The sequence below is a fragment of the Lepeophtheirus salmonis genome, chromosome 4 (assembly GCF_016086655.4).
Source record: "Lepeophtheirus salmonis chromosome 4, UVic_Lsal_1.4, whole genome shotgun sequence".
Lineage (NCBI taxonomy): Eukaryota > Metazoa > Arthropoda > Copepoda > Siphonostomatoida > Caligidae > Lepeophtheirus > Lepeophtheirus salmonis.
This window is the reverse complement of record NC_052134.2, coordinates 27,063,481-27,078,846: the sequence shown is the minus strand read 5'-3', so window position 1 is coordinate 27,078,846 and position 15,366 is coordinate 27,063,481. Positions and strand designations below refer to the sequence as shown.

Genomic DNA, 15,366 nt, shown 5'->3' with positions numbered 1-15,366 from the left:
TTGATCAAATTTTATTCCATCCTCTTCCTCGTACAAGTACCCGACAAAAAATCACAATATTTGTTGATTTGGATGAGGATCTGTCACAAATTATTCCAAAGAATCGTGACAGCTTCCCAATGTTAAGTAAATCTCTTGAACTAACTCTCCCATGACTTGAATCAACTCATTCTGGATCCTCCAACAAGATTAACAATTATTGATAAACTGCTTCAGGTTCTTGCCCGTTTTTGCTCACAATTCAATCCAGCCATTGGAATTTTCTTCATTCTTGTTTTCAGTAAACTCTCTGTATGATTTTTTTAAAGCAATTCTTTTCCTACCACAAAAATGGATGCTTCTCAACTGTCTATGTTTCTTTGGAGCTTATTTTCTGTGGCCTCTTGTGCTAATAGGTTCTGGTATGTTGGGCAAAAGTGTAAAAGTAGCATTCTTGTGATACTTTTCATTTTCTTGACGTTCAAGTAATCCAGTGCCTGTGTTTCCGAATGCCTTCTTGAAATTCACAAAAGGTCTCTCCACCAGATTTTCTAACTCAAAATTTTTTCTGACTCAGAAATATGTTTTCGGAGGGGAACAAGATGCATAGTAAGTAGGATCTGTCATTCAGTGAAGCTGAATTCACGAGGCAAGGGAATGGTTGTCGCCACTGGTGACTAAATCTCCGATCCAGTGTACTTATTTTGATGATGTCGGACATAAATGTAACGAAAAGTTCCCGTGTGACTGAAGGTCACGTCAAAGATAATCTGATAATGAAATGGAACAAAGAAATGAAGCTTTGGAAATTATAACGATGCTTAAATGATCTCATAAATCATACAAGTATTATTATTATTATTTACTTAGTTCTTAATAATTTACATTTTTAGGTAGCAAAAGTTATTTATTTGAGCTAGAAATATTGTACAAATGAAAAGTGTTACTAAAGTCGTAATCTTAGATTGCAAGAAGTAATTGCACAATATAATCACAATGAAAAATTTAAATTTCCGAAAGCAATATCTTATAATTTACATTATTCTTAAATATTTGTTATTATTTTACAGGTATATATCTATGTAACTAATTAATTATTAAATAAAACAAAATGTTAGTACGAATAATTTGTCTCAAATCTAAAATTAAATGTGTTGGTCAATTACATGTATTAATTGATTATTTATAAATGCATGTGACATTATACCCAAATAGTTAGAAAATAGTTATTTGAATATTATCAAAATTTATGGGAACTGTTACTAGTATCGTAGGCATAGAATTAGGACAATTAAAAATATATTAACATTAAGTGAAATATAATGTGTCTGATATGGTGAAGGGACTGGAACATTCCCAACCATACTGACCATAATTAACCATATTAGATAATTACATGAAGTGTCAAAAAAAAAAAATTAAGAGCCGTTTCAAATAGCTTGATGATGTAGCTCTTTGTCATTCTCTTTCCTTGAGTATTCACTGAAGCTTTGGGGTCTGTTATACTGCTGTGGCGACCTCAGCAGGACATGCTCTAAAAGATAGGTTCGGAGTTTTCCATCCTCATTAGTGAGCTTGATTTGTCATCCACAACAAGGATTATTATTAATACATATCCATTTACTAGCACTTACAAACACAGTAGAAAGTGTGATGATCAATTTGAGGGCTTCAAAAATATGTATGTTAGATATCTGGCACGGATCAAAATTGATTTCTCCTACATTTTGGCTTCCATCACGGGGAAAAAGCAAAAACAAGCTATCATCTATATAGTTTTATATATAATCTTAAAACTAAATATCTATACAATCTATTGATGCCTAGACAGATATTAATTGTGTTTACTATACCTCATAAAAATAATTTGAACTGTGACGCAAGTATTTTCGGCGGACAATTAAAAGGGATAAAAAAAATTATTATTCAACTTTTTTTTTTCAAAATTCATTATATTCTAGATTTATGTTTTATTAGCCCCTCACTAATCACACGTATGGTAGTACCTTTAAAAATAAACCATCCTTAATGATAAGAATTTCAAATGTGGTCACAATTCTTTAACATGAAACAAGAAGTCTACAGCCGCTCACTTTTGGAAACGGTTTCAGTTGAACAAAATTTAAATTATGCTTATATATACACAAACATAGGGGCACCACCCTAATGTCCCCTTAAATATGACTCTAATTGTGTTCTTGTAAATTTATCAAAGCAGTAGTAATTTCAATTTCCATTAATCATTGTACCAAAAAAGTCTATAACTCCCCATGAAGGAGTAACACCCTGAATATACCTTACCAGTTATATATATGTAAAAAGAATGAATACTATTTTCATATCAGACATTATTATTTCTAATATAAAAACAATAGTCATTCAATAAATGAATGAAAATGATACAAAACAATTAGATTAGTATCTGTAATTAAACGATGTTGTATTAGAAACTTCTTTCTCAAAATGAAAAAAACTTTTACTAATGAGAATGGGGGACCCGCATGACTTAGTGGCTACTATTATTAGTAATTAGTACAACATATTATGTAGAAGGAATTATGTGATATCCATTAAAACTTTCAGTGTTAATAATAATCATTAAATAATTAAAGCAATTAATTTAATAGATGGTGTTGCACTCCTATAGCATTCAGTCCCCCAGCGGATGTATGATTAGTTCTATTCCTCTTTATCAACACGTCGTATTGTATTCTGTGAGTTACAAGTTTCAGTATTACGTCTTCACTATCCTAGTAAAGTATTTTGGGTCTCACCTAAAAGATCACTATATTAATATATTATTACTTAGTTCTACAAACATTGTAAATAAATAAAAAATATTACACACAACATAGGACTTGCGGACCCTCTATATATTTCTTAAAGACGACAACAAAGGCCTTAAAACGTTAAATAGATGCACGAATCTTATTTTATTTTTCTTATTTACTCATAGGCAGTAATATGTACTTGTACTCCTAGTTCTGTAGAGCGTAGGAGACGAAGAAAAGAGACAGAGAGAGAGAGAGAGAAAAGAAGAGCAGGAGAAGGAGAGAAGAAGAAAGAAAGAGAAAACCGGATGATTTGCCTTGAATCGGCCATCTTATATTATGTCCCTCATATACGTAGTATGCAATACATGTTACTCCTAAAGAACGACTCTCGGTTTATATATATGTATATATATTAAAAAAGCTAGTAAATTTATTTTAGTTTTTAGTGGAAGATAGTTTTCCGGGTGTGCTGCTACGTTCTTGTGCCGTTCTTGAATATATGTAAATAGATTTTTCGAACTTACATATTATTATATACATTTAAATTACTAAATATCATTATATTAAAAGTACTTAATTAATATTTAGTACTCATTGTGCCACTCATTTTTGGAACGATGTAGGGTTTGAGAGGGGGGAACAACATGAATTATTCCTGGAAATTTCATTCATCCCAATTGATATAACGAAAAGCGTTATCCCCCTTCAGTGCAAGAGAAATGGGCAATCTCGTGCCTTGTGGAGGTAAGAATTATTTATTTAAATAATGGGCCACAACATTATTGTGATTATAGTTATCATATGTTTTAAAGGGATTTAAGTAGTAGCATTCTGCATAATTATCTTCGTACTCTGAGCAAATTATCGTTTGAATATGAGTTAAACTCTTTATAAATGTACAGAGATGTTCATCAATATATAATTATTTATACCTAAATAATAAATAAAAATGTAATATATCCCTCTCATAATCTCTGTAAATAGTGTTAATATATAACGACATATATGTTTTGATTTTGTAAATGAGATTTAACTTGTACTTTCTTATACTTAAATAAACCATTGGATTTTAATATCCTATAATTTGGGTTTGTTGCATAATTAGTAAAGAAACCCCCCCTTTAAGACACTTGTGTGCTTATGAATAGGATTAGTATATACATTCTAAATAATGTCTTTTAAATGAATAAACACAAACTATTAGTTTTTTTTTACTATTGGAAAAAGTTATGTCGTTCAAAAGAAAAAAAATATATAGTTATTATATCTTTAAAAAGATATTAGTATTCTCTTAAAAGTTACTTATATATATATATATGTTAAGATGTATCAAAGGGATCTATATAAATTTTCCCTTTTCAAAAGGGATTATTGTTTTTTTAAGGACTAGCTGAAGTTCAAATATAATTTAGTTACCATATGTTGTAACATCCACTATCAAAGTAAATATTTTTATGATATTTACTCTATATTGAATGGGGGGATGAATCTGAGTTTTACTCACTGTGACCTGGTTTCTGAGTTATCTGAGTACTGCATAGTCATTCGTAATTAACATCTCGAGTCATTTTTTATTCGAAGACAATATGAAAATTATAAATACAATTAAATGTATTTATTGATTTCAAAAATATTTTTTTACTATTTGCTCTTAACTTAATTTGTACTTACTTTATAGTAAAGTCAAGATAAATGACATACGTGAATCTCCTAGGAGTATCTGGAAGAATAAATATGTTAAATATTAGCTTGCTTATAAGTGTTTTATTTTATAATGAAAATATCTTCAAATTCCTTATATATTTGAACCAAATTCAAATTTGTCTTTTTTTTATTTATAAAGATCAAGTTGTATTAATCCCAAAATACGTTATTTTAAAATATATCCAATTCATTAAAGAAGTAATTTTTTTTCTGAAGGGGGAGAGGGAAGATACAAATCTCATCAATTACATTTATTTTTCATCTTATATCTTTAAGCCCATCATCAATTTATATTGTATCAATGTGTAAGTATGGGCCAAATACACATTATTTAAATGAATTAATATAATCAAATAATTATTAAAAGTGATTGATGAACAAAATCATTTTACATCATTACTTATTCAAAGCTCCTTTTTTCTAATTTAAAAAATAGTTTTTTGAATATTTTAATCCTCATTTAACAAATCAAAGCTTTTGTGATCGTTTTTAAGAAAGAAAACTATAAGTTTCTATACAAAATGAAATTTTGTAGCCTCTAGAAACGTTTTGTCAAAATTTAATATTTTGCAATAACAATTTTTGCACCAAAAATTTTATATTTTATCCTTTCTTTGAGAGGAAAGATTGTGTAGTATTATCTCACTTTGAGCGAAAGCATCATCACACGATCATAGATGTAAAATAGAATAATTAATATAATCAAATATAATTACTTTGCGAGCCTAGAGTTGTAATATTGTGTGTACCTATATAAAGTATCCTTAAAATGATGTCCTTAGGGCGTAAAAAGTAATGTTTGTTCGTTTCCACACGAAATTGTTTTTTTGCCTAAACGAATGACCTATTTATTTATGTATATATATTGTGTTCTTCTAAGTTTTGTGTGTACGATGTAGATTGTAGAAGTTGTTGCATGTGTCATTCATGCCTTTGGACATAAATCTATTCATTTTGATTGATGAATTGCTAAAAATCATAGATGAAAAGAAATTCGCTTATCTAATCGTACTTTGAGTAAAGAGTGTCGTTTCTATTTAAATTATATTTACTACTACTTTATACATACTAATTGATAATTAATTATGTAAATAATTAATATCATTGCTGTGTATAGATATACTTTTTATATATTATGAACAAGTTGCAACTTGTATAAGGGGCATTCCAAGCCAAATCAATCCCTCAAAAACAGTACCATCTTCAATTTTTTTTTTCAAATTTGGTTCACATTTTAATATTATTTAACAACTAAAAAATCCAAAATTTTACCCAACTTAATTACTACATGCTAAAAATCAAGCACATCTATTTTTCAAAGTGCGAGTCTAATATTTAATATATATAAGGAGGACAAAAAATGCTAAAATTTTGAGCTTTAACTAATATTAAAATATGTGCCAAAAGAAAAATGTCATTTTTTTGATTGATTTCACCTAAGCAAATTGTACAAATTTGCAACCAAAAAATGAGATGTCTAATTTTAAATGAAGAATTTACAGTACTTGGGATGTGTATAATGCAATAATTGAATGTTTTATGAATGATCAATATATTAATAATATAATTTTTGACAATTTTAAAAAAAGATAATCAAATTTAAGTATTCTGGGGCACATTATAAAGTTCAAATGCCTATATTACTAATAAATACATAACCATGTAATTTTAATATATCAAAATGAAATGTTAGTATTAATGTATAGTTGGATCTTAGAATGATAAATTTTGTAGTTAAATAATGCATTTTACGATGAAGAAAGCGCAATTTGTACATAACATATACATACATGTGATGAGTTAACTCAAAAATACATATGCACATATTTGGGACAATTATAGGTTTTGTTCTTAAATTTCTGGCAAAAGAATATTAATTTTAGTAAAATTCAAATTTTTGGAAAAAAAATTCATATTTTAAATATGAAATTTTTAAAGCAGTTCAAAAATCCACAGATATTGACAAAATTAAATATTTTGTAAATGAATTCCAAAAATCCACGGCTGTTCGCAAAAAATTCAAATATTAAAATTTTTGGAAATAAATTTTAAAAATCCATAGTTATACCCAAATAATTTCAAAAATTCAATGTTTTTCGTAAAATATTAAATATTTGGAATAAATTACAAAAATTAGTTTTTAAGTATTTAATTTTTTGGAACAAAATTTCAAAAATTAAATTTTAATGAAAAAAAATTGAAATTTTAAATTTTTGGGTGAAAAATTTCAAAAATCCATTGATATTCACAGAAAATTAAATTTTTTGGACAAAAATTGGAAAATTTAATTTTTGTAAACAAAATTTGAAAAGTTGAAATAAACTACAATATATAATTTTCTAGTAAATGGAAAAATTCCTTAATTTGGGAAGTAGACTACAGCCCGTTAAGCCTACTTCTTGCGGGCGCCCCTGCTCATATAGGTAATCCAGAATTAACTTTGAGTAAAATCAGTCTAGCTTGCTTGTTTTTGTGCTAAATGGGGCAACAATGCGAAAACAATTATATTTACGTCATACATAGGTATTACTTCTATTAAGTATTAGAGTATATAAGGCTTATTATTGACTAAATAACATAAATCTCAAATGTCAACGAAGCAATAAATTCACTCAAAAAAGAGAATCATTTCATAATCTATATATTTTATACCTATACGTACACCTTGAAACCTAATACTAATTCATTGAAAAGACATTTATTTTGCTTATTCCTCCTATTTTATATGTAAATATATTATAAAAAATTCAATATGTTTTGAGGCAAAGCATTATTTTAGGCAACTTTAGGCGTATACATTTAAATAGTTCAAATCTTCATTTTCTTTCATTTTAGCAGTTTTAATTGAAATGAAATACATATTTTGTAGGTTGCTAAATAATATCCTACCTATTTGCATTCAACTTATCATCTCTCCATTAAAAAAAACTTCGAATGAGTTTTTACTTTTCTTTGTAGAGGTACATCCAAGATTCATTCTTGTGTGTAAATGAAGGAGAAAAAGAGTATACTGCAAATACACACAAATTGCAAAATAAGGCTTAATTTAATAACTTTTATAAAAGTAATTATTTAAATCATCAATTGTTTAATTCTTTTATATCATTTAAACGTTATATAAAGTTATTTACTTAAAAGTTTTTGTATGTTGTAATGTTAAAGTAAATGATTACCTATGAGCAATCTATCAATAGAGGATCTTTGAAGATGTGCGACCTAAGCTTCCTTAGGTCGCACATCTTTATCAAAATTTGAAAAAGTCAAAATCCCTATATTTTTTCAAAATGATTAAAATAAAGCATTATGAATTGTTTTTTCTTATGTCATACTATGGAGCAACGAGAAGGAATAAATAAGGAAATTTTGATGATCCGCGTACTGCGCGCATCTTATATTTTTTGAAAGGAAGGATCAAAATATATTTTCAAACTTTCTTCACGCTATTCTTTCTTTTTGTTCCATAGGGTGACTTTAGAAAAAAAAAACCTTATGAATATTTTTATATGTGCATACCACATGATAACTTTTCCGCACTAGCTGTAATAAAAATGCCGTCCTAATTGACAAATTAATAGTCTTTCAAACAAACCAAATATACTACATACAAATGTATTGTTATTTTCATTTCATAACGTTGCCCTGGAGCAACACTCAAAAAAATAGTCTCTATTATCAAAAAACATGAAAAATAGGATGACTTGCAAGGGTTATTGTGTTGATATGTGTTTAAGGATAAATATTATTAGATTTCAGTATCGTAAATACCGGAGTTTACCTGTTTTACGATCTTTTCAGTTTCAATGACCTTTATATAATTTTGTCAAGGAAATTGTTAGTAAATTATTTATTACTTGAATAATAATAAAAATTGGGTTTTATGAAACGAAATTAAACAGAATAATGACTATTATAGAATGTTAAAATAAATAATTATATTTTTGTTACAATTACATTTTGTAATTTTTTTTTTCCAATGCTATGTTTTTACAGTCAAAACATTGCAAAAAAGAAATAGATTTTTTTATAAATTCACCAATTTTTAATTCATGAGAGAAAGGGTTAATAATCTGTTTAGTGAGAAGATTTATCCTGACAAAGGGTATATAGTTGTTGCTTTCATTTTTCTTGCTATTTTATATATAAAGCATTTCCTGATATTTATGATATTTGTTGTTTACAAGTTTTAATTAGTATAAGTAGATTTTACAAGTTGCAATTTCTTCATCTCAATCTCATCCCTGCTTTAGTTACAACAACAAATTTAAACGGAGGTTATGTTTTTGCCCCTATTTGGTTTGTTTGTAGTCACTAGGATTACGGCAAATGTTACAGATAGATTTTGATCCAACTTAGTACAAAGATTATATATGGTCACAGTTAGAGACCATTACATACATTTTAAGAGGTTAAGGTCAAGGTAGCACAAAACGTTTAAAATACATAATCCACAATAACTTTGGAACATACTGAGGTACATTGCTCAAATTGGTGTCTGTCATTATGTAAGGTTAATAAAGTTGCTTCATATAGCAAAGAATTCAAGGTCAAAATCACATAAAAGATGAAAAACGCATAATTGAACATCAATTTAGAATTTGTACATTTTTTACTTTAACATAGAGAAAAAAAGATGGTTTATTTAGGGGAAATGAGCATAGGCGGAGGTTGGCGCTCTATTGAGTGCCCATTCTAGTTAATATTATCAATTTCTTTTGATTTGTTAAAGTTGTTTATTTATATATTCAAGAGTCCTGGAACTGTAGACCATTGTATTGTATAATATGGCACATAATGCTTATTTGTACTTACATAGTAAATTTCTTTTTATAAAAGTAAAAAATACTACCATTATGAGGAGTATTAGTATTGCATTCTACTCATCACAATTGTACAGTCACCTTACAGAAGGTACAACTTGTACATCCATGACATATATAAAACATAATGAGAATAAATTATTTTGTACAATTTACAATTTTGAATTTCTACTCTGTGGCACATTATTAAGTTCAAGTGTTCACATGTTATAATATATTACTCATAAATACATAATAACTTAGTAATTTTAAATTAATGTCAATGTTAATAGTTGGTAATAAAAAATGACGGATGTTGTCATTAAATTAAGCATAGTGAGACTTAGAAACTGTAATCTCTACAATCTGTTTCTACAAGTTACAACTTGTACAAAACTATAAACCTATATAGGAGATTTTATTATTAGTTACTTTCAGATTATCGTAATTGGAATTAATTGTAACCTTCTCCTCTCCTTCAAGGATATTGAATCCTCATTTTCTCTTTAAAAACATAATTTGTATTTTGACCAAAGAGTATTAATCATGTAATCCTTAGTAATCTTACTTCATCCAAGTAGATGTAACTTACCCGAATCAATTTGATTTTTTCATTCTATGTGTCTCATCACAATTTGAAATTATATAACTATTATTTTCTTCCAAACAAAGTATCTTTTTTAGATCTCCTATTCCCTTATATAAATATCATACTGCACATACATACATAGGTTTATGAAAGTATACGGGGTGTAGAAAAAGTAATGAGACCTTATAAAAAGGCAGTTAATTAAATCTTAAAGTTCCGAATATTTTTGAATAGCCTGGATTACATTTTGTAAACAAAAAATTATGTAGATGTGGCGATGAAGGCAAAAAGAGCCATCATAGGCAATTTAATCCACGCAGGGACGACCACCTCGGACATTATGAAGACCTTAAACGTCAGCAAGAAATCGTTTGGCTGATGGGTATAACCTTAAGGACAAATCCAAGAGTGGAAGACTCACCAAAATGAAGCCTGAAGACATCATGGAGGCCTTTAAGGTCAACCCAACGATAAATATATCAGAGCACGCTAAGAAGAAGGTGCATCTGTCTACTGTGGGCAAGGCCATCCGAAAGGCTGGAGGAAGGTCGCTTAGAAGGTCACTCTTATCCCCATGTCAATAAGAACTCCTTTCTTCAGCGATATAAACGGCAACCGTCTAATTTTTTTCTCATATGGAAATACCTTTACCGCTGACCCCGTCTACAACAGCATCAGGACAATCATCAAGACAAAACATCCGGCCTCTGTGATGATGTTGGGGGTTGTGGTATCAACTGGAGAAAAAAAGTCTCCAATTTTGTTTCCTGTTGGATACCGGTTACCCGCGGCCGACTAGTTGATAATGTTGAAAGTAAATGTGGTCCCATAGATTACCAAGACCACGAAGAAGTCCATGAATGCTACCTACGTATTTCAGCAGGACGGGGCGCCGGCATATATAGCTAATATTGTACAAGAGTGGTTGGATAGCACCATGAATGTCTGGTCCAAGCATCTTTGGGACCCTCAAAGCCCAAATCTGAATCCACTGGATTACTCCAAATTGAGAAGAAGACCTGCGATGTCCGCCACCAGGGTATTGATGCTCTGAAGACCTCTGTTAACCAGCAGTAGAGGATCCTAAAAAAGAACTACGTTGCCAATTTGTGCCAATGTGTTGAAGTTTTTCTCTCTCTCAACTTTCCCGCATGACCTCCGTCATTCTCGATCTTAATACTTACATAATACAGCAACAACAAAACAAAAAATCTGTATACAAATAACATTCATATTGTGTTACTTATGTTGCCACACACACACAAACACACTTGGACCGTTATTTTGATTTTGTGTGTCAACCCACATATGACATGTTCATATCTTCATATTGTTGTCGTTAGTATATACAATATATGTACATATGTATGTTTCACGCATTATTTTGTTGAGTGTATCTCTGGCAGCTAGGATCCTGTTTTGTACTATGTTTTGTTTATATTATAGCATAATAAACTTGATTCAACAGAATTTAGTTTTTGTCTTTCATGTATTGCTTATATATGTATATGAGCAATATATGTGGCTACACATACTACAACCAAGTTGTCTCCAAAAAGGACTTCCGTCTTCTCTTTTGATAGGATATTAATTGATATTCATTTTTGTATCCTTGCATAATACATAGAAAGTGTGGTACTTAATCTTTTCCCCCGTGTATTACAATTAGTGATTTAAGATAGGACGCGTCCATTTTTTCTCGGATCTGGGTCGGTCCGGATCTTTAGAACTAAATATTCGGGTAAATTTATGTTACCCGAACTTTCGGATCCAGGTCTGAAACTAAAATTAGATGGATACTTGTCTCGAATTTTATAAGTACCTATTTCATGTCAAAGTTCAGACTTAAATAAAATAGGATCAGAATTAAGGTTGCATTTTTAGTGATTACTGATCCCGATAATTAATTGAATTTTATTACTATTAGAACTCACTTATTAGTTATTAGTCAAACTATTTTTATAATACTGTTGTATCTTGCAACCTCTCCTCCAAAAATAAACAGAAAGTCACTTGGTAGTTAACCAATTCCTCTAACTATGGAACTATTACTCAATAACAGTTGATAACTTTTCACAGCTTATTGATAACTAATTACCGTACAACTAATCAATGTTAAGAACACTGATTGGTGGGAAAGAAGAAGGCATTTCAATAGCTAACAACCAAATACAGTGTACATTTTATTGTTTGTGTGCATGGAGTTACCTCGCTAAGACAAACATATTTATTGTATTTAATGGTCAGCTATCGATGCATTTGTTTCTTTTCTTGTAATCAGAGTTCTGAGCATGGATAGGTTGAATCATATTTATCTTCTTTTAAACTGTGAACAATTTTGAACAATCAATGCCTCTGTAGTTGAGTAAAATCGGCCAACTACCAACTGATTTTTCCGTTTCTTTTCGTAGAAAAAGTTATGTGATACAATCAAGGTAAGGACGTGTAAGATAACGCCGCATTGAATAACCATGTGATGCAATGGTTTATGTGGATGTTGCTCCATCCATCACTAATCAAGATAAAAAGAGTCTATGTTCGATATAGACAAAATCTTTTTTATAACTAGGATTAAGTAGTAAGCTTTTTAAGATCTGGAAAAAAACCCTGGGATCTTTTTTATGATCCGTAAAAGTTTGGATACCCAAAGTCGATTGGGTATCAAAACTTTTCGTATATTACAAGATTACTAATAGTGTACCCGGTTACTTCGGATTCGGTTACAAGAGCCATCCTATCTCTAGTAGTGATGCATATCATCATTAATCACATATGCCTATGGGTGCTGGAAACGGAGGGTAAGAGCATATGAGGAGTTTGAAAGTTATTATACGAGGGGACTGATTACTTTTATTTTCTAACAAGGAATATCAACATATATCTTTATACAATAACACTTCAGGATTAGGAGGGACAAACTACGTTCTTTCTGGTAACGTCATTGATAAATGACCGAACATGGACCGAATAAGTTTGGTCTTACATAAATTATAAGTGGCTCATGCCAGTCTAGGATTATTATCAGAACGAAACTAAATTTTAGTTATAAGTAAAATACATTTCAATAACTTGATAGTCTCGTTTCGAAAATTGTACTTTTTTCTTTTCTTCTGCCTTGTTTATACATTAGAATGTGACTCAGTTGAATTCATTTAGATTAATGATATTTTACTATAGGGGTATACTTAATTTGGTAATCTATAATTTCCTATAACTGGGGTTCTTGAATTTTGTATGCTTTGGAGTCCTTGCGATAATAATTGATATGTGGAGTACAAAGTAAAAAACGATACCTTTTTTAGTGAAAAACACTTGAATAGTAATTATTTGTAGTACACTAACATTAAATAAATAATTGCATAATGTTTTTTTATTGCTGTCATTATTAACCTAAAATTTTGTATGAATACTACTGATTATCAATCATTTTGGGAAAAAAAGTGAACGTGGCGCCCCTTTGCAGAAGCCACAGCCTCAAGTCTGTTAGGCAATACATCACTTTAGACACACACGGATCCTGTTCTCCAAAATGAACCAAATTCTAAAATCCATTGTATTCAAATTCGGACTAGATAGAGGGTAAAATTTGTTGCTCAAAGGAAATGAGTCTCATACGTGAGAGAGTGGGTACAGTCCTCTTGAAAGATATAAATCTATTGCTTGAAGGGGGAATTGGCACATGATTGGAGATTTTTCTCCAAGAGAGTACCCACGTACTCAATGCTCTCACTTTTTTCTCCCTAGGGCACAAAGATAAGGTACACCACCTTACCAGAGGGAGGATTGTCACCATACTATCTCTGACTCTTGTTTTTGCACCCAATAGATAGATCCTCTTGGGGGAATCATACTTTTTATCGAAAATCAGATCATTTTGTGAGGTTGAATAGAACCTATGTAGATATAAAAATTACCATTAGTATCAATATACCAATCTAAGGAGGCGTGTTAGACTTAATCAAACTAAGGAATTTCTTGTATCTCTTTACTTTTTTTCTCTCAAATTTGAAAAATGACCCACAAACGTTTTAAGCAAACTTTGTTCACAATTAATCAATAATTTTTTGAGAATGAGATCTTTTAATTTCTATTAAATTAATTATAGGTTTAATTTTTTTTACAGTATTTAGGATCCACCCTGTTCATAAAATAAGCACAATTCCAAAAAAAAAAAACAACGCCTTAATTAAACAACATCAAGTAGCTTCTCTAAAAAAAATAATAATAATAACACCTGTAATGAATACGACTTAATGACGACAGGCTCCTCATGGAGCAATTTGAGAACCTTGGTCCTATGATATAGGATTTTAACTGTTTGTAAATTATACATAATAGCAGAATACTCGTTGCATAAAGTCATGAATAAAATGTGCTTAAACTATTATTATCAAGAACACAAAAACAACTACATTTAGAATGGGCACTCGGTAGATCGCAAAATCTCTCCCTAAAATCAAATTGAGTATCTCAATTTGTTCCAAAGATTATGCATTTTGTACATTTTGTGAAAAAACTAAGTATAGCTATTAGAAAAGAAAAAACGGTTGATTTTTGTGCTCTTTCTTCTTTTTTGTTCATTATTAAGTAAGTCGTGGCTGTGTTAATATCTCCCTCTAAAAGAAGAATTCTTGTCTATCTTTGGGGTAAATGGATTTAAAAACGTATAATTCATATATATGAATACTCACATGGAAAATCACAAAACTATAGCTGATATTACTAAGGGTCTTAATTCAGTAATATCATATGTCCCTGTCCCGTCTTCTCCTCGCACTCTGACATAAATCTCATCTCTGGACTCATGATGTATAATAAAAAAAACAATGTCATTGAATTTTAGTAGGCTCTGCGTCATGTAGTCAAATTATTGTTTTGCCCTTTTTTTTAGATAAATATTTGTCTACTAGAAGTTAAATGGTTTCAATTTTGATGTAGGATTGAGTAGGAGTAGAAAAATTAATAGATATGATGGATTTTTGTTCCTGAATTTGTATTATTACGGGTACGTACGACTTTAAAAAAAGAAGGAATTTATAGACTTTAAAGAGTTGCGAGTCATAGGAAGTAGCACTTGTGTGTGAACATGCATAGATACATTTAACATGTTGATGAAGGAGAATTCTCTCACTTTTCTTTCCTTTTTCATTCCTCTCTCCTCCATTTGGAATGTTTTGTAAGTCTTCTTCATATTTACACGTGTTTTCAAGTATATGAACGCACATATTGTATAATACATTATGGAAAAAATCAATATTTTTGTCAACTTTTTAGTGAGATATTGGATGGATAAAAACTAATTTTGATGAATAAAAGTTTTTTGTTTTTTTTTGCCAGGAACAATGTTTTTTCTAATAATGCAAAATGTTTTTTGTTTTTTTTATGTAACGTATATCATTTGAATTATTGATTTTTTTGGTATCAATTCATATCATTTTGAAATGCAAAATCAATTAAGCAGAAAAAAAAAGATCAATATCTGTTGGGGTTTTGTATAGAAATCACAGATCCTTTTAAGATCTTC

The 15,366-nt window shown here is 29.7% G+C and overlaps 1 protein-coding gene across 2 annotated transcripts in view; it reads left to right on the top strand.

Annotated features, from left to right (window-relative positions):
• The first annotated feature begins 2,654 nt into the window (after positions 1 to 2,654).
• Positions 2,655 to 15,366, top strand: part of LOC121116740 (high affinity cAMP-specific and IBMX-insensitive 3',5'-cyclic phosphodiesterase 8A) — a 62,184-nt gene continuing 49,472 nt past the window's right edge. The window contains exons 1-2 of one of the 2 annotated variants that reach the window (XM_071887766.1): positions 2,655 to 3,254; positions 3,342 to 3,497. In XM_071887766.1, coding sequence (XP_071743867.1) covers positions 3,473 to 3,497 — 25 coding nt within the window. In that variant the 5' untranslated portion in view covers positions 2,655 to 3,254; positions 3,342 to 3,472. Of the gene's footprint in view, positions 3,498 to 15,366 lie in introns of both variants that reach the window. The other variant, XM_071887765.1, reaches the window with a different exon arrangement.